General features: G+C 33.5%; 1 protein-coding gene across 3 annotated transcripts in view; it reads right to left on the minus strand.

Moving 5' to 3' along the window:
* LOC140148753 (ectonucleoside triphosphate diphosphohydrolase 6-like) overlaps positions 1 to 21,687 on the minus strand; it is a 186,186-nt gene that overhangs the window by 14,429 nt on the left and 150,070 nt on the right. For all 3 annotated transcript variants that reach the window (XM_072170814.1, XM_072170822.1, XM_072170805.1), the window contains 2 exons: positions 4,973 to 5,052; positions 3,792 to 3,938 (listed from right to left, as the gene is read on the minus strand). In XM_072170814.1, coding sequence (XP_072026915.1) covers positions 3,792 to 3,938; positions 4,973 to 5,052 — 227 coding nt within the window. The remainder of the gene's footprint in view (positions 1 to 3,791; positions 3,939 to 4,972; positions 5,053 to 21,687) is intronic.

Raw genomic sequence — 21,687 nt, forward strand, 5'->3', positions numbered from 1 at the left:
TGTAAATAAGTATGGCAATTTTTATATTGACCTTATAATCTTTAAGATCAGAAAAACAATATAGGCCTACATTTGAAATTGCACCGATATCAGAATGTAATCAATATAATATGTATGTTGCAATGTGAAAATAATAGTAATATCTGTTATTGGAGATGGTAGTTCCCACTTTGGTATTTACTATAAAATCTGAAGAAAAAAAATCAGTTCACACTTCTAAGATTACACTGCGCAGAATGCGGTATAAGTGCTCAATGCAGAGTGCTTGGTACCAGATGGATGTAGTTAAAGTACTACTTTTAACCGCTATGCGAAGGAAGATTTTGGATTACGACAAAAGTGTGCAGTTTCCACAAAAAGGGATTCGCATTAGATCTATCATCTAAGTGGAACAGATGTAAACTGTTCCTGAAGAAAGGAGTGCTGGGTGTGAGTAACACGGTTTCGGAAATTGTCACCTGTGCAAGGATGTTGTACGCAAAGAATATACTAGTTGTCTTTAAATCTACGGTGGACATCATGATATAACATAAGTGCAGATAATACTTCAGAGAGTCGTCTGGAATTTAATGTCATAATGAATGAAACTAATCAGCAACAAGAACAGGACTGCCGGATATATAAATAGACGATGCATATTATTTAGGAAATTTATTCTATGCATTTATGTTTGATATGCAAGAGCATTATCCAATCATGTTGTACTTCTCAATAAATAATATTTTTGCGTCAACTTGGGTAAAAGGTCTTACTAGATCGTAACAACATGTACCTGATAATAATGTAATATCAAAAAAATATTACGTGGTGTATAGGACGCTCCACATTCATTATTGTACACGTTTGGCTACTTTAAATCTGAGAACACTCTTAATGTTTAGAAAATTGTGTTGAGAGCTCTTTTATCGAGACACGAATTATCTCGTTTAAAGACATCATACCTAAATAAATTATTTCTTGCACACTCACGTACACTAATAAGCTGTTATTGGGTTATTTATTGGTAGTATACGAAGACGTGTGCGATTCACTTAGCCTATGTATTTTTGATGTTCCACCCCCTCATCAAATCTACTTGTAAAGATCTTGAAATGCCACACCGTTAACATTTTGTCTAGCGTTGAAAATATTAATGCTATGAGTATGAGGCGCTCTCTAATGGGTTTTTATATTCATGCAAATACACACGCATCGAAGAAAAACAGATATGAAGTAAAAACCGCAATAATTTCAACATATTTGAAAGGTTTGACACATTAACATACATTCTTCAATGTGATAACAAACTAATAATTAAATGTAAATGTTTGCTCCTGGAGAATTCTGCATCTGTAATTATCTTGCCAGACGCTTGAGGATTAAATAGGTTATTTATGATTTGCTATACGACGATACCAACCCTGGTAAACCAGTGCATATTATGATTGACACGTATTTACTATGCGAGAATTACTTATTTAGAATCAAATTTATAGTTTGCAAGCCCAGGATTGTTTTCAATATGACTACAATATATCGATAATGATTTTTTTTGCTGATGTCGAAAGGGTAACTTCCAACATCTGATTCGTCCATTGTATGGTTCCACCATATGGGAGAAGAGCCTCGATTTCAGTGGCGTACCGTGGCCGCCCCAACCCCGGGGGGCTGAAGAAGAAACAATTTTGCCGCCCCTTCCTTATCAGCCCGAAAAGGTTGACCCAATTTTTTTCACGGTCGTTTGAAAAAGTGAAGAAAAAAAAAAAATGCGTTAATTTTTCAATTTTTTCGCCCTTTTTTCTTTGCTAATTTGTTTTGCCGCCCCATTCGTTTTTGCCGCACCTGTTTTTGCCGCCCCTTCTTCTTCCGCCGCCCCTTCGTTTTTGCCGCCCCCTACTTTGACCCCGGGGGGCTGACGCCCCCAAAGCCCTCCCCCCCCCCAAAAAATACGCGCATGGATTTGGCAGCATACATGAATGGGAATTGAACTAGTCATATAACAACTAGTCATATAACAACTAGTCATATAACAACTAACTTCGTACGAGTGAAACGTAATATGAAATATGAAAAAAAATAAAACAAACGAAGACGGGAAACAGTTGTACAGCAAATTTTCGGTACTGGGCGTACCTTCTTCAGGCTTTATTACATATGAAATGACATAAGAAAACAATGAAATATGAAATATCTATAGAATTACGATCCAGGTCTTTATACCTATTGTTGATGGTCTATAGTGCAGGGCAATACATTCAAAAATACAGTAAGCCAAAAGAATACCTGAACTCTTTAGCTCTGATTCAAGACCTTATTTTGTTGAAATTGGTGATCTAAAACCTATTGAAGAGACGAAATCAAAAGTTGCACTTTTGTGTTCTAATCAATGAAAGCATGACGCTAGTTTTAACGTGCTAATCAATGGCAGCGCGGCGCAAGTTCACTTGTTCGCAAACGATTTGTGTACAAATCAATAGCGCATGCAATGGGGGAAACTGCAACTTTTAAATTGGCACTTTCCTTGGGGTTTTGGATCGTCGTGTCTTTATTTCTTGAACAATTTCAACGAATGAGGTCTTAAATTCGAGCTAAAAGATGCAGCTATTGGCTGCTGGTTCCAATTATGACATTTGTTCAGGATAAACAGGGGGTAAACATAACTGGTACCTTACTTTTTTTGGCTTACTGTAGTTTTGACCCATTGCTTTGGTAATAAATCCTGTTACAACGTCCGTGCAATGGGCAAATTAACTCCACACAGCACGAAAAACAACATCAAGTTAAAATAACTGTTATAACCAATTTCTTGCACTTTTATGGATTATCATATACTGGTTTTTAAAAGCATGACAGCTCTATGTCTTTATTTTATAGACATGCTATAGCGAAGACGATTCTGCGTCATAATGCCAAGTAGAATTTAAGATTTGACAGATGTACATTGTATCATTAAAAATGACTAGTGGCATAAAAAAGAGTGTGAAGTTGTGAAGAGCTGCGAATTTGTCGAAGACAACATCGATCTTGTCATCATTTTTGTCACTAAAAGCATCCTGCACATCTCTATTATGTGTATATATACAATTGTTGACGATTTTTGAATTGGAAATTTTTCATTTCCATTTCAACGATGGATTTCAGCACGAAAGTATTGGTCCTCAGGGTTCTACAGAACCTCTATGTTCTAACTAATAAATCAAAGTCAACTGATGCGATTATTTTTAGAACAAAGGCTTTGCGAAATTACCTGGAATATAGTGTTGTTCAAACACATACAGGCAACAATATCCATAATACTGCCGATTCTACGTTGTAAATTATCCCATTTTGCACATTAACTTCCGAGTAAAGTTAAGTGGATTCTGGCTAATAAAGTTTCCTCACAATCTAAAATAAAATAACTTTGAGTCTCATCATGTTTTCAAACTAGTGTATAGGTACAAAATCACTTTACAACTTAAAGGGGCATTTCGTGATCCACAGCCTCATCCCCCCACTTTTCTCAAAAAAAGTTGAGATTTTTATATCACTGGAATACTCTAGCTACATAATGTTTATGTACAAAATATTTCTTGCAGATTAATTCGTTTAGCAAAGATATCGCGAAATTTGAATTTCGTTCTGGTGCACCAGAACGAAATTACAACGTATTGTCTATGGAGCAGTGTAATACACATAATCATGCATAACTCGCAAACGCAAAATCGGAATCAACTGAAATTTTGGGAATAAGCTTTTTCGTGAATATCTACTGAAAAATGTCATAAAAAGAGGATGCTAGGATCACGAAATCCTCCTTTAATAGTACTTACAGCTTGAAGAAGTTTTTGTTTTTCATGTTCTTGCAACTGTCGTAAACTCTCTGTTCCTTGAAACAAAACTTGTGTCTTGGCCAGTGATGACTTGGGTATTGCTGTTGTAAGGTGACTAACTAATCCACTTAAACATTGTTCTGCCGACTGAATGACACAAAATCGTTATTTCAAAATGTTATGTAGTTTGTTACACAGTTTCTTTATAATATTAAAAGTTCTTGTAACATTTTTTCACAATATATACTGGTAGACAGGTGATAGTGAGACAAAGACAAGTTTCTATAGAACGCAGCAAATTCATATAGGCCTAATTAGCTTTAATTCAAGAATTGGATGATTCATTGAATTTACTCTTTCTTACTCTTTTGAAAAACGTCAAGAAACGTAAATGCAACCCAATATAAACAGCACTTGCTGGTGTAGATCGGGATCAAATCTCTTAATTTAACCCACATTGTTACCAAAATCCTTAAAACGTCACCCGCTTTACTAATTCGTCGTCTTCAATAAACAACTTTTCGAGAAAATTGGATTTGAAGAAATGCCAATATAAAATCGAGTTGTGTAAATCAGACATTCATTATATTTTGTACTTGATTATTTTGTTGGAAATTTCTGCAGTAAAATAAATAGATTTTATCTTTATATAACTTTCATAAGAAATGGCAAATTAAAAATAATAAGTACGAACTAATACGTCATTATGGAAAACACACAAAACACAGTACCCTAACATTACGCCACCTCTGTCGCCATGTAATCGGCTTCGTTACATAGTGGCGTAAAGTGACCTTGCGCTACTATGGAATGAAGTGAGGTGATACGCCAAAATGACGTGCAATGTTTCATTTTGCCGGTATGTCTTAGTTTATTCACTATTGTTTATAAAAAGTGACGTACGGTGGATACGCCACTATGGAAAACACAAAATTTTACTTTGTAACCATACGCCAAATTGAATTAATTAATTACTCATTAATATTAGCTAAAGTAGCTGTTGAGACAATGGCAAAATGAAAGAGAGCATCATTAAAAACATACTATGTGCCAATTTTTAAAAGAATGTTCAACAATCACCTGACGCCACTCTGGAATGAAGACTTCAAATTAAGCTCTGTCAAATAAGGCTACACAACTTGAAACAAATCCAACATAGATTTGAAACTAAATTTTCTTACCTTCTTTGGGTCAGATACTAGATCGCTAAGTGCTACAGATTTTCTATATACATCATCTGAAAGGAGCACGGGTTTATTATCTGTAATAGGAAACATCAAAAGGTGAAAGCATATTAGCTATATATAATGTTGAACCATCTTCATTGATTGTACAACATCTTAATGATAACCGCTTAATAAGCACTAATAAATGTTGTATAAGGTTAGCATCTATTTTAAACTGTTGCGATTTGGTAGTTTACAGCATCTTGCGAATGGTAGTGAGCTTTGGCAAAAACTGCAATGCTCATTTCATAGCGAGGGTGTTGAAGAATTCAAATATCACAAATATACTTTTGCAGGTCCTTAGGTTTTTGAGTTGTGTTGTAAAGAAGGCTGAAACAACAACACTTTTGTAAAATGTACATAACTCATTAACAACAATAAATCAAGCACGTTTTCAAAGTATTGTAGATGAACTTTTGCAAGTGTTAGTTTTGAATAATATATTGATCTAAAAAATAAAAATGATTTTTTAGCTGCTTCGTCGTGTACCCTTAAACACTTGAAGAGAACAAAAAGATATATCAAAACGTCATTGCTAATGTAGATATCCAGTTCAACATTTCAAATTTTTAACAAACTCTTTATGCTCATTCAGTGAAAAAACAAGTCTATTTTCTCTAATTTAATAACAGACTTTTGGCGACAGCGCATTATGCGCTTTCGTTATTCCTTTATTTGTCTCATGCTACTTTCTTTTTATGAGGATATTTATAAATATTGAGTAACAAAACCTACGGGAGCGTGTAAAGTATTATTTTATTTGGCAAAATGGTCTTATTCAATGGGTCATTGTGATTAACGTTCTTGACTTTAATCTGCTGGGGCAATCATGATATCTTGGTGACAGCCTTCCATGTTAAAGGTAAACACCATATGAAATCATCAGACCATCACCAGTAATGCGAGAATTCCACTGACGACAAGATATCCATCCTGATAACATTAGCAGAAAAATATGGTTGAGCCTGGCAATCGTAACCTCCTTTTAAATCTTTAAAATTTGGGTTAATGCATTTCCAGAATGCAATGTGTACAAATCTACTGTAAAAGACAAGCTTTCGGTAGTATAAAGATAGGTATAGGTAGGTAAAAACTACCGACATACCACGATAGTCGAATGCACGATTCCAATATAAAAGCGGTCACTTAACCCGATATTTCACGTTAGATGCGCTACATTATAAGCGCTCTAGCAAGTCCGTTCAAATTTTCCAGTTGAATTACCTTCGTATCCATGCAAGAGATTTTTAGACGTTATTGGACATGAATGAATTTTTGAATCAACTTGCTATGGGTAAATAAGCACATTCAGTAGTTGTAATATGATTTATTCATTCGGTTTTGGGATAGGCTTGATTGGTCATCTATAACATAATTCTTCTTAACAAGCCAACACATAATGAAGTAAATTGGATTCCTCTAAATTCTTATAATCGAAAGAGAAAACAATGATTTATGAGATATGTCGTTAAATGTGTTAAAATTTGTTTCAGAGACGACCTTTTTCTTTAATATTGTGTTATATGAGAGAATTTAATTGATCTCTTTAAGGAGGTACTACACCCTCGATAAATTTGTGTCTATTTTTGCATTTTTCTCAAAAACTAATAAAACAGTGGTAACAAAAGTTATGTATATTATAGGGGCAAGGAATTCAATTACTACACTGGAATTTCAGTGACCCAAGACAAGCCGTTCGTTATTTATGATAAGAAAAGAGGTACCGCTAGGATGTACCTCATTTCCGATCATATATACTAAACCGCTTGTCTTGAGTCACTGACATTTCAGTGTAGTAATTGGATTCCTTGCCCCAATAATATACATAAATTTTGTTACCAGTGTGTTATTATTTTTGAGAAAAGCAAAAATAGTCATAAATCTACCACAGGGTGTAGTACCCTTAAGGATAATCATATCCAAAACATGATCAGATCCATCGGCCTGTTACAAATCCCTATGTGAGTCTTACCACTTATTAAAGTTTCTGCTCTATGGCACATGTTATTAAACATAGCCGTTATAAAAATAAAATCACCAAAAATACCGTTGTGATATCGAAAAGTAAATTAAACCTTGTGAAGGACATTTGCAAGATTTTAGTCAGTGCATTATCAATAAATATTATCTGTTCCAACTCGATCTGTCCATGAAGGTAGTAGAGAAGGAGTGAGCTCGCGTTAAGCTCATTACGTAAATCCTATTGTATACACAATAGAGACAGATATACCTTTGATCTAATGATCATCGCCGATAATTTCTGGAATGACTCCGTCTCATGGGGGTTCATATTTAGTAACAAGTAAATCACGTATGCGCAAAACATGTATTATGGATGCGCATACATTTACATAGCTGTTGAACTTGAATATTGATATTTCATTTAATACATGATGTTTTTTACGATTAATATGTTGAAACATTTTGTTCCAGAATGTTTCTAAACAGTTTATTATGGAATGGTGCAGTTCACACACATTTTAAGGACGGGTAAAATTGTTTTAACCACTGTTTTAAAAATACGAAGATCTTATTAAAATAAATTGCGCATTGTTAAGTTGAGGAATTCTCCCATCAAACGAGATGTATCTCAGTGTTGCCCGGTACTGCCCGGGTTGGTCCGATTTTATTTGTTTACCCAAAATTTTAACAATTGTTCCTCCCCCGAGGTTTCAAAATAAACCGCGTCCTGGGCCCTCTTTTAAACTAGCCAATGAAAGAGATGTGAAGCATAATGCGCATCATTTTCATCAAGTTAGAATGACTTATGCTGTTTCATCATATTTATAGCGCACACAAGTGTGCGACCATGCATGTATACAACACAAAAGATTATAAGTGATAATCGTGTTACATAATAAAAACGTTGATCTGGAAACCTCAAAGGGCGGCAATTATGATTGTACAATAGAATGCGTGCGAGCTTTCTCCTTCTCTACTACCTCCATGATCTGTCGGTGATTTAATTTTACTGGTCGACTACCTTTCATTTCACACACAAGTATTCGGTTTCGGCTATTGGTTAATAACTATGAAGTATTAACTTAGCCACTATTGCATCTTATATCGGTTTCGGCTATTGGTTAATAACTATGAAGTATTAACTTAGCCACTATTGCATCTTATATCCTATAAAAACCTATCCCAAATTATCTATAAACATAACGTCTCAAATTTTAGGGGTATTGTTATCATCCCCTGCTTGACATTAAATCATGGATGCTGACCAATAGAACGCCCCGTATTATGACAGCAGAGTATTATTTCATCAGCTACAAAGCACTCGCTATACCATGTATACGAAGCCATAGTAATCAAAATTTCATCGTGCGATATCATAGCACTATGTGCTTTATACAATATTAGGTTAATGTTTTACATAGGTTTTGATAACAAAGTGTATAGCTATAACCAGAATAAGACATTAGATTCTCTCATTTAAACATGTATTTCACATTTTATACTTATTGTTCTGATTTGAAATTACATAAGCAGTAAGAGATACTCTGTTTGTGTATAGCTTTGACTTTAATCTCGTGATAACAGTTCCATTACATGTAATGTACTCTCCTGATGAAACACAATGATTCTGTTCAGTGATGTTTTGCAATTGATGTCACAGTTGAATCCGTGACAAGAGGAGAATAGGTTAGGATAGATCAAATAGGCGTGTAATATGAATTTAATTTTACCTGGAAGCGGCTATATTGACTTATCATTAATAGGATTAACATTCTTTGTAGAATAAAGGAATAAAACATGAACAAACTAATTTAGTTTAATTCAAATAGATGAAGATTTAATATCTGTTCTGGCAGTATTACGAATCACATTATAATTATCTGTGTTGACGAGATACTGATCATTTAAATCAAAAGTATTACTGATCACACACAAAAACGGGACTATACTTTCAAAGATGTTCAAAGATGAAAATACAATGACGATTAACACATATAGAATTATGTTACAGGTTGTCTGGCTGTAACTAAGCAGGAACAAACCAAATTGATGTCAAAGAAATGATCTAATACGAATATTTCTCATTTTCTTTTTAAGGTTTTTTTCATGTGCCATTATCAATTACATCAAAATGAGTGAACAATGCAATCAAGGGTATATAAGCATAAAAGGAAAATTTCATCTATTAAAGCGTGATAATGCCAGCTCCATAAGGTGTAAATGCGTTATGCTATTGCCTTTTTAAAAGTATTTGGAAATTATATGATGTCCCTTCATTTTGCATACCACCATTTCTTCACATGATTTGCTTAACCTGACAGGAAAGTGTCGTTATAGAATTTCTTACTTTTCATACTTCACGTTAAATATATCATATGTATTTTTGTATCATTTTCCCATTCAAATGATTTCAACCTGTCCTAAACTAAAGGTTAGGAAAGCATTTATGTAATGTAAAATTTAGAAACATTTCTGAAATTATATGGCATGTTCATTCATTCATTCATTCATTCATTCATTCATTCATTCATTCATTCATTCATTCATCATTTATTTCCATAAAAATATTTACATACAACAAAATATATCAAAATCAGACAAACAACTTGATGGCAACAAAATTAATAACAAGGCACGTTATGGAGGAAAAGGCTGAAAGGCCAAAGAGACCTATAAAAAGCCTTACCCTATTCATGCCCTATTATAGGAGTAAAAAATAACAAAGCCAAATAAAACAACTAAGGAACAAGACAAAGGACGCTGCTCAGGGAAATTTATAAACCATAGTGTAATATTTGGATGAAGTGCTCAAAAGAAAAGAAGAAGTGAAAATCAAAATCAAACGTAATTTAAAATGAATTTTTTCTTAAAATGTAAAAAATAATAACACACTGGTAACAAAAGTTATGTATATTATTGGGGCAAGGAATCCAGTTACTACACTAAAATTTAATTGACTCAAGACAAGCGGTTCAGTATATATGATAGGATACATCCTAGCGGTACCTCATTTCTTATCATAAATAACGAACCGCTTGTCTTGGGTCACTGAAATTCCAGTGTAGTAACTGGATTCTTCGCCCCTATAATATACAGAACGTTTATTACCAGTATGTTATTAGTTTTTGAGAATAATGCAAAAATAGTCACAAATTTACCACAGGGATATAGTACCCCCTTAATCTCATTTTCTAAAGAATTCCAAAGATAGGGACCACCAGTACGAACAGAATGGTCCGAAAATGTTTTCTTATTTTTGGTTATATTGTAGTTGTTACAGTGTATTGTCGAATAGCTATGGATATCAGACCGTTTCTTAAAGTAATATTTAAATGAGGAAGGCAGCTCGTTCATACATGAAAACATCCAATTCAAACGTGTACAAAAGTGACTGTTAAAGCATTGTATTTGGCAAAATATTGGTAGTACAGTATGACTATTAGAAATTGTCCTTATTGCCTACTTTTGAATCTTGACAAGTTTTTCCAAATAAGATTTACAGGCATTTCCCCAGATAAGTATACCATAGTTCAAATAGCTAGGGCAGAATAAGGGTAGAGTAAAGAGTAAATAATATACGGTTAGGGATAAAGTATTTAAGTTTATTCATCACATCAATATTTCTATTGTTTTGGACACACAGTTAATGTGATTTTTCCATGTAAGGGAAGCGTCAATTAGCACACATAGGAATTTGATATGTTTAAATCTCAGCAAACAGGTACTGTATAAAATTACATTTATATCAGATTTATAAATATTTGATACCATATAATGTTCCAAGAATCATATATTTCGTTTTGCTAGCATTAAGTGATAATTTGTTATCTTTGAACCAATTGTTAACTTCTTTTAGTTCTTCATTTATAAGATTGATGTAAAGAAGCCTTTAATTGCAGGACCAGTTTTTATTTTTAATTAATATGTTCCAGGTTGTTTTAGAATAATATACTACCTTTATTGCATATTGGGCTATTTAAATGTCTTACTTCATTCTGTGGAATAATCATCAGAATCAAATCCGTTATTTGAAAGAAACCGGCATTTATGAATGAATTTGGTGTGATGAAAAAGTCGTTGTTTACCAAATAAGAGAAGCGAATCATACCAAAACATAACTGAATACAGATAACCATCTTCAATTGCATTATCTTGAAAGAGTAACAGCGTAGTAAGTATCAATAATGTTGTATCCATTGACATTTTAAACACTTAAGAAAAGAAAGAGGTGTACCCAAAACGTCATTGCTATTGCTAATGTAGTTCAACATTTCAAATATTTGGAGATTTTAAGTCACTCTTTTAAGTAACTCATCAATGAACAACCAAGCCTATTTTCGTTTATTTTTTGCAGACTTCTGGCGACATTTCGGGTGGATATTTACAAATATTGAAAAATGAAACCTGAGGGAGCGTGCAAAGTATTACTTTATCTTATTTTGCCCTTCTAGGTAATTTAGGAAATATCACAAAATATGATAAAGCAGCTACTTTGTGTTGCAAAACAACGGGAATTACCTTTACCATGCCCTTTATCTTGCAATAATATCAAATGTGATAGTTTCTAACATTGCATACAACATGGACAAATGAACCAGATGAGACTCCTTCCAGGACATACATAAGCTCAAACAAATGCAAAAAGTTAAGGACTTAAAATTAAAACAATTAGCGATTTATCGTATGACAATCAATCACGCATCCGAAGGACAGCAGCAAGAAATGAAGGTAATGCTATGTTACCATTACTTGCTGTATACAATTTTAGTATTAAGCATTGAAACAAAACCAGTCCATCAACGTAGATTTACCCCTGACAAGCTGCTATGAAGACAGGTAATTTCAAACGTACTGTTACGAATTGCTTCAGGGAAGATTTTGAGATAAACTGGTTAAATTTGTTTCTGCCTTTCTTATTCCAATATAATGCCGGAAACCGATCTTGATACTGACTGATTACATAGGCGTAGTGATGTTTAAGTGACAATCATCCTCAAAACTTTGCTGCGGGCTGTAATAATAGGTTATTATGAAGAGTGTATAATGTTTTGCGTTATATTGTGTCTTATGTTACTGATTTTCCTTCAAAATCATAGGTTACCTAAAATCATTTCATTCAGTTGATTATTCTGTATAATCTACGCTATCCTCGAAGGAATGTTTTAAAATATATTGTATAATTGAGGATGAATCTGGAGAAATATTGAAGTTGTGATCTACTTTTTAGTAATTTTTGTTACCCTAACTGACCTTAAGAACTGCCGTAAAAACTATCCTTTATATCTATAATTGAAGATTTATATGCTTGGTTTTTTACTTCTCTTGCTATAAGCCAATTCTTGACAAACAATTCAAATTCTCAAATAATACATTTTTTGAGCAGGAGTATTTGAATGAGCAAATTACTGACAAAATTCCCCCCACTGATACCAAAATATCCATCTTGATAGAGCTACGGAAAAATATGGATGAGGGTGTCAATTGAAACGTCCTTTTAAAATCTTTAAATTTTAGACGGCCTTAAGAGATCAACGCAATCCTAGAATCAATGTTTAATCTTTAGGTAGTATAAAGAAATATTATTGAATGAGTAAACACATCACTGATGTACCACTTTTTGGCTTCTACCTTTAAAACCATGTAAGCTACATTGATACCGATGCCACCAATAGAACTAGGAGATTTGCCCCTTCATTTTGCATACCACCAGTTCTTCACAAAATGAAAAAAAAACCGCACAAAAATGCACTGGGTGTAGTACCACCTTAAGATGACATCCAAATATGTTATATTAGAGATAGCATTTAACTCAATTAATATGGATAATAATGTACCAAAACATAATGACCATCCTGTTATAAACCCCCATTAAATTTCAAGATGCTGCTCTATGACACACATTAAGCTGCACACCTGTTATAAAACCCCCTATGCCCAATTCTTTGTGACATCGAAAAATATAACTGCACATTACGAAAATAATATTTTCTTGCATCATCAAGTAAAAATGTACTATTATTATAGGACGATTATAATCTGTTCCAACTCGATCTGTTGGGGAATTTAATTTGACAGGAATTGAGTTATTGTTAGTTCATTTACCTTTTAATATTACAGTAATAAAAACTTTCGTCCCCTGCTTGACGTTTAATCATAGTAACGGGTGTTGGCCAATGGGATGGGTCGTACTATGACCGCAAAGTACAATCTATTATTTTATCAGCTACAAATCACTCGCTATAATACAAAGCCATCTAGCAATCAAAGCTTCATCGTGTGATATCAGAGGACAATGTGCTTTCTACAATTAGGTTAATGTTTTATATAGGTTTAAATAATAAAGTGTATATCCATAACCAGAATAAGACATTAGATTCTCTCATTTAAACGTGTATTTCATTTTTTTATACTTATTGTTGTGATTTGAAATAACATAAACAGTAAAAGATACTGTGTTTGTGTATAGCTTTGACTTTTACCTCATGATAACTGTTCCATTACATGTAATGTACTCTCGTGATGAAACACAATGATTCTATTCAGTGATGTTTTGCAATTGATGTCACAGTTGAATCCATGGTAAGAGGAGAATAGGATAGATCAATTCTAGTCAATGAAACTTTACTGCCATGAATTAACTATGTATCAGAAAAAATACCAACTAGTTAAATTTAAATAGATCAACTATAGTGTGTAAAAATTGTTTATTTTTACAAGATATTGATGCTTTATATCAAAAGTATTACGGATCATATACAAAATCAATCGACAAGAAACACTTCTTACACAGCCATGATGAACTCAGACATGGAACAGATAGAGCAGCAGCATTATATTCATATTAACCCAATTCTGCTAATTATGTTGTTTAACACGATTATCCATCTAACGTACAGAGGCATCCGTGATAAGTGCACCTCGTGATTAGCCCAATTACATAACAATAATTGCATTATGTTCAATAATAACGCGGCGCTTCATATCGAGGCATAGTGCAGACGACTTATATCTTACATACTAATTCCACCAAACGTTCAAAGATAAAAATATAATCGTGATTTACATAATATAAAATTATTTACATGTCTGGCTGTTAGTAATCAGAAACAAACTGAATTGATGTCAAAGAAATTATAAAATACGAATATTTCTCATTTTATTTTAAGGCTTTATTTTTTTCATGTGTCATTATCAAATTACATGAAAATAAGGAGAATTGCAATCAAGGGTATAAGCATTTCAGGAAAAGTTTATCTATTAAAGCGTGATAAGGTGTGAATGCTTTTAATCCCATTGTCTATATGTATGTGAAACTGGTATGATGTCGTCATTTAGAAATAAATGTGGTAAATGGGTTTTAAAGGTCTACAAAAAGAAATCATGGATGAACATTTCGTTTTCGGGTAGAGGCAGAGGTAAATAATTAAAATTATTTACCTTATTTACCTCTGCCTCTACCCAAAAACGAGCAGCAATTTTATTGGGACAAGCTTTAGAATATACATAATGTTAAACCATCTTCAATTTATTATTGTAACGTCAGAAAAGAGTAACCGTTTGATAAGCATCAATAATGTTGTATGGACACTTTGAACACTTGAGAGACGAAAGAGATGTATTCAAAACATTTCAACATTTTTAAAGAAACTCTTTGTACTATGCTCATTCAATGAACAAACAAGTCGTTCTTCTTTTCTCTCTGTCTCTCTCTCTCATTCTACATTCTTTTTATAAGGAACTTATCCATTTCGTGAGGATATTTATACAAAATTGAATAATAAATTCTACGGGGGCGTGTACAATATTACTTTTCCTTCTTTTAACATTACAGCCTTTTCAGTTCCAGGCAATTTAGGAAATATCATAGATTACCTTTCAAAAACTACGTCGTATTACATAAAAGAAAGAAAATGACCTTTACCACGATCTTTACCTTAAAATAATAATAAATGTAACATGTCATTGAATCCAAAATATTATTGAATGATATTCATAGTGGAATTGATTTTAGCATGAATGAGGGGATGACTGCAGTACCCTTTTACAATAATCAGACAATAAAACAACATTTGCCATAGTATGTTCTTAAGGAATCGGGTAGGAACATTTGCACAGTATTTTATGGGATTTGAGAGCACATCAGACACACCAAATTGCATGTACGAGGACTGTACTTCTGATATCAAATCATTTGGATTTTTTAAATTCACGATATAATACAAATTTTATGGTGAATTAGTAAGCCTTAAGTCATTTACGACTCGTAAAAACATGGACAAATTAACCAGATGAGACTCCTTTTAGGACATACATACGCTCAAACACATGCAAAAAGGTTAAGTAAACAAATGAAAAAACATCCCGACACACACACTTTCAATGTAAGCAATTAGCGTAAGACAATCAATAGGCATCTAAAGTACAGTACTTGTAGCAAGAAATGAAGGTAATGCGGCCTTACCATTATGCACTTGTAAAATTTTAGTGGTAGTATAATTTGAAATATCAGACTATTATCATGCATTAAAACAAACCAGTCCATCAACGTACGATTTACTATATGACACGATGCTTTGAAGACAGGTAATTTCAAACGTACTGTTACGAATTGCTTCAGGGTAGATTTTGAGATAAACTGGTTGAATTTGTTTCTGCCTTTCATGTTCCAATATAATGTCGGAAACCGATCTTGATACTTACTGATTACATAGGCGTAGTGATGTTTAAGTGACAAGCATCCTCAAAACTTTGCTGCGGGCTGTAATAATCGGTTATTACGAAGAGTGTATCTGTTTTGCGTTATTGTGTTTTATGTTACTGATTTTTTCCTTCTTAGGCTACAGCTTAGCTGCAATAATTTCATACATAGTGACTGCTATGTACAATCTGCGCTATCCTCGAGCTCGCAGGAATGTTTCAAAATACTTTGTTTATTAGAAGATATCTTTGAAGTAATATTGACGTTATGATCTATTTTTTATGTTGTTACCCTATCCGACCTTAAGAACTGCCTTAAGAACTACATATCGTCGCTGTAATGACAAGACCTCTTATCTCAAAAATGTGAAATGTCCAGGAGGGCAAAAAACATTGCTATCTTGAAATTGTAACACTGTGCCTTGCTTTTGTCAAGAAACAATGTTTTGTATGCGCTTTGCTACAGTCATGACTATAGTAACTCCAAACCTAAAAACAAAAAATGAGTTTCAAATTTTGATGTTCTTTCATATCTAAACGATTGGGGCAATTTAAGTTAGAAACTTGGAATCAGATTATTTTGGCAAGCTTCCGTGTGAAGTAAAATGATTATCGGACTATCCACCATTTAATATATTGGGCAATGGATTTTTTGAACTTGCTATGGGTAAGTCAGTAGATCCAATAGTTTTAATATAATTTCTTCATTCGGTTTGATCATCAATAAAACAATTTTATATAAACAAGATAACACTTAATTAAGTACTATTAAGGTCTTTTTCATATGTTTATTTTAAAGCAACTTCAAACTATGCTATGGAGGTACAAACAAGAAGATATAAATAATTATTATGTGGATTCAAATCATTCTCTTGTTTGGTAATTATAAGGCAAAGTATTTTAACACGTTAAGAGAGATATTTTTTAGCTTCCATGCGCTAAAAAAGCACTAGCTATAGCAAGCCATCTGGTATTAATCAAAGCTTCATCGTGCAATGTCATACCTACAATGTGCTTATACAATTAATTTGGATTCAAATCATTCTTTTGTTTGGTAATTTATAAGTGAAAGTATTTTAACATGTTAAGGGATCTAGAATGAGCGTTTTGAGCGTTTCGACAGTATTTTTTATGGGACATGAGAGCACCTCAGACGTATCGAATTGCATTCTGAATACGAAGCATGTCTTTCTAATATCAAATAATTTTCATTTTTGAAAATCACGATATAATACAAATTTTATGACAAATTATAAAAATTTGATATTTTTCAAGTTTTTGATATATAACAGTCCTCGAAGTAAATTTTATAAATCTAATGATATATTCTTAAAGTGAATGTAGCTGGGAGGAAAAGCCGACGATCAATTGAAAATTTTGACCTTTCATATTGAAGATATGGATTTTTTCCCAAAAGACCTAATTTTTGTTGGTGTTTTGGAAAAAAAATCCATGTCTTCAATACGAAATGTCACAATTTTCAATTGATCGACGGCTTTTCATCCCACCTACATACACGTTAAATATAAATCATCATATTTATAAAGTTTACTTCGAGTACTGTTAAATAACAAAAATATCAATTTTTAATGATTTGCCATAAAATGTGTATTACATTGCGAATTTCAAAAAATCAAAGTTATTTGATATCAGAAGGACATTCTTCGTATTCAGAATGCAATTCGATATGTCTGATGTGCTCTAATGTCCCACAATAAATACTGTCCAAACGTTCATACCCCTTCCTTAAGAGAGATATGTTTTAGCTTTCATGCGCTAAAAAGCACTAAGAATAGCAAGCCATCTAGTAATCAAAGCTTCATCGTGCAATGTAATAACAACAATGTGCCTATACAATTAATTTGGATTCAAATCATTCTTTTGTTTGGTAATTTATAAGGGAAAGTATTTTAACACGTTAAGAGAGATATATTTTAGCTTCCATGCGCTAAAAAAGCACTAGCTATAGCAAGCCATCTAGTATTAATCAAAGCTTCATCGTGCAATGTAATAACAACAATGTGCTTATACAATTAATTTGGATTCAAATCATTCTTTTGTTTGGTAATTTATAAGGGAAAGTATTTTAACACGTTAAGAGAGATATATTTTAGCTTCCATGCGCTAAAAAAGCACTAGCTATAGCAAGCCATCTAGTATTAATCAAAGCTTCATCGTGCAATGTCATACCAACAATGTGCTTATACAATTAATTTGGATTCAAATCATTCTTTTGTTTGGTAATTTATAAGTGAAAGTATTTTAACATGTTAAGGGATCTAGAATGAGCGTTTTGAGCGTTTCGACAGTATTTTTTATGGGACATGAGAGCACCTCAGACGTATCGAATTGCATTCTGAATACGAAGCATGTCTTTCTGATATCAAATAATTTTCATTTTTGAAAATCACGATATAATACAAATTTTATGACAAATTATAAAAATTTGATATTTTCAAGTTTTTGATATATAACAGTCCTCGAAGTAAATTTTATAAATCTAATGATATATTCTTAAAGTGAATGTAGCTGGGAGGAAAAGCCGACGATCAATTGAAAATTTTGACCTTTCATATTGAAGATATGGATTTTTTTCCCAAAAAGACCTAATTTTTGTTGGTGTTTTGGAAAAAAATCCATGTCTTCAATACGAAATGTCACAATTTTCAATTGATCGACGGCTTTTCATCCCACCTACATACACGTTAAATATAAATCATCAGATTTATAAAGTTTACTTCGAGTACTGTTAAATAACAAAATATCAATTTTTAATGATTTGCCATAAAATGTGTATTACATTGCGAATTTCAAAAATCAAAATTATTTGATATCAGAAGGACATTCTTCGTATTCAGAATGCAATGTCCACAATAAATACTGTCCAAACGTTCATACCCTTCCCTTAAGAGAGATATGTTTTAGCTTTCATGCGCTAAAAAGCACTAAGAATAGCAAGCCATCCAGTATTAATCAAAGCTTCATCGTGCAATGTAATAACAACAATGTGCCTATACAATTAGATTAATGTTTTATATAGGTTTTGATAACAAAGTGTATAGCCATAACCAGAATAAGACATAAGATTCTCTCATTAAAAGATGTATTTCATTTTTTATACTTATTGTTGTGATTTGAAATAACATAGGCAGTAAGAGATATTGTGTTTGTGTATAGCCTTGAATTGTATCCCGTAATAACAGTTATATCACATGTTATGTACTCTCCTGATGAAATACAATATGATTCTGTTCAGTGATGTTTTGCAATTGATGTCACAGATGATAAGATCAGAACAGGGAAGATCAAAGCGTTGATACCTTAAACAATGCGATGAATTGATGATCAAAATGAAATACGAATATGTATCTGGAACAACGTCTGTCTGATGAAAACACTAACCAGTTTAATTAAAATAGATGAAATAAAATGTTTAATCATCTGTTTCGATGAGATGTTGATCATTTATATCAAATGCATTAAGGATCATTATACAAAAACAATCAATATGAAAATCATCTTAACACAGCAATGATCGATTCAGACATGGAACAGACGGGACCGCACCATTAAATAAATTCTAGCCCAATTTTGTAAATACATTTTAATATAACCATAACTTACATAATCATTAGCCATGGTGATTAGCACACTTATATTAACAATAATGATTGTATAATTAGGTTCAATAATAACGCGGTTAATTTCAAGACATGGTGCATGGTGTAAACTATGTGTGATATCGTGCCATATCACACGGGCAAGAACCAATAAGGTTGCAGGATCGTTCTCAAGTGTTTAAGAATATGTGTTATAGGCTGCCTGCCTGTAAGTGATCAGGAAAAACTATGAAATACGAATATTTCTCATTTTTAGTTTAATTGCTTTCATTTTTTTTTTATCTGCATTATCAAAATTACATCAAAACGAGACAAAAAAGTAATCAAGAGTACGGTATAAACCTGGCGGAAAATTTCTTCTATTAAAGCGTGATAATGCCAACCCCATTAGGTGTGAGTGCTTTTAATGCCATTACCTATATGAGTATTGAAAATTGTATGACTTTTTAAAAACCTGACTGGCAAGTATCATTTTGGCTGTCCTCCTTTTTCACACTTCACATAACATCTCTCTCTCTGTGTCAGGCCCGGTGTCGTCACTTAACATTGACTATGTGTACGCATGATCGTTCCCAATTTCGCGAAAAAAGGGGTTATTTTTAAACTATGTTCGCGAACATTTTATGTTCGCGATGTTTAAAAAATAGGGTTGTTTTGACGACGGTGTACTCGAAATTGTGAATCATCATCATGATAATGTTAATGTTGAAATCCTAAGAAATCTTACCATTTCTCGCTCAATTTACTCCCGGATTTCACTTTTGTGAAACTTTTTTGCCTTCCTAATATCCCGGCCTAAATATTCAGCAACACGCTCGACTCTGTTTTATTTGTTTCATGGTTTGTTTACACCGATTACGTCACTACCCAGTTTGGCCGCTGATTCCATGAGACTTTTTTCATTGGCTTTATTAATGACGCGCCCGGCCTCCGGAGCCTTGACAAACTGGGTAGGCCTACCCACAAACCGAGCCACAAACTCTTCGAAATGGCACCTGATCATAAAGGAATTGTTCCTTCTGAACCTTCTGAAGTTGTAGTCAGCAGGGCGAAAACCGCATATTTGGTGACCGGCAAGCTAGAGGTTTTTCTTGAAAATATCTTAAGATGGGGCTGATATAGTGGTTTGAGTGATGGAATTCGTGGCAAATGCCAGATTTCGTAATTTTTGTCAGTCAGTTTATGTAGGCCTATTGGTCACATTCAAGCTTTATTTTGCAAAAACAAAAACGGGAGGAAAGATTACATTGTTGATAACTGTATCATAAAAAACACAAGATGCATCCTATTCGATGTATTTGTATATATTTTTCTGTTATTTTCCTCATTTATATATTAAAAGGACAACAGAGTTCTCCTCAGAAAGACAATGAATCAGAACAAGTGTTTTTGTGTGTGTTCTTGAAATGTTAAAAAAGGGGTGCTTTTGTAAAGGTGTACTTGAAATGCAAAAAATAGGGGTATTTTTAAGGCTAATTTGTACCCGTTTTCGTGTCCAATAGGGGTGAAATATGACGAAAATGTTCTTGAAACCGCGCAAAATAGGGGGGTATTTTTGACTTAGGGAACGATCATGCGTTACGCCTTTGAATGTTAAGTGACGACACCGGGGTGTCAGGTGGCGCTGTGTAGCGCTGCTGTGGTCTTCACAAGAGTACGCCATCTCACTCGATCCGATGCCAAGTGTGTTGCACCTTGCATTCCCTGGTTAGAAACCAGCTTCACGTCATTAGTCCAAGATGTTGGTGGACGTCCTCTTCCTCGTTTGCCTTCCATGGCCCCTTGCAAAATCTGTTTTTCTACACCTCCATGTTTCCTGACAATATGGCCAAAGTACTTCAGCTTTCTCTCCATTATGCCCCTTCTGATGGTTAGACTTGTACCAATCTTGTCAAGGATCCAGGAATTTGTTCTCCTGTCTTTCCATGTCACTCGTAGAAGCCTCCTGTAACACCACATCTCAAAAGCATCTACTCTTTTCCTATCATTCTTGGTCATAGCCCAAGACTCGCATCCATAAGTGGCAATGGAAAACACAGTTGCACGAAGTAGGCGTACCTTGAGGTCAATGGATAGGCCTCTGCTTTTCCATATGCTTGACATGCCCTGCACAGTTGTCCTTGCAATAGCCAGTCTTTCTCTTAATTTCAGTTGTGCTGTCACCACTGTTGTTAATCATTGAACCCAGATATTCAAATTGCTTCACCTCCTCAATCTGTTGTCCATCTATCACAAACTCATCACTTTTTCTCTCTCTGTCTACAACCATTATTTTTGTCTTCTTTGTGTTCAGGAGAAGGTGTTTTTCTTCACTGGCCTCTTTGATGCGCTTCAAAAGATCAATCAGCTCTACTCTGCTGCTACAAATAAGAGTGGTATCATCGGCGTACC

Source organism: Amphiura filiformis, chromosome 1 (assembly GCF_039555335.1).
Source record: "Amphiura filiformis chromosome 1, Afil_fr2py, whole genome shotgun sequence".
NCBI lineage: Eukaryota > Metazoa > Echinodermata > Ophiuroidea > Amphilepidida > Amphiuridae > Amphiura > Amphiura filiformis.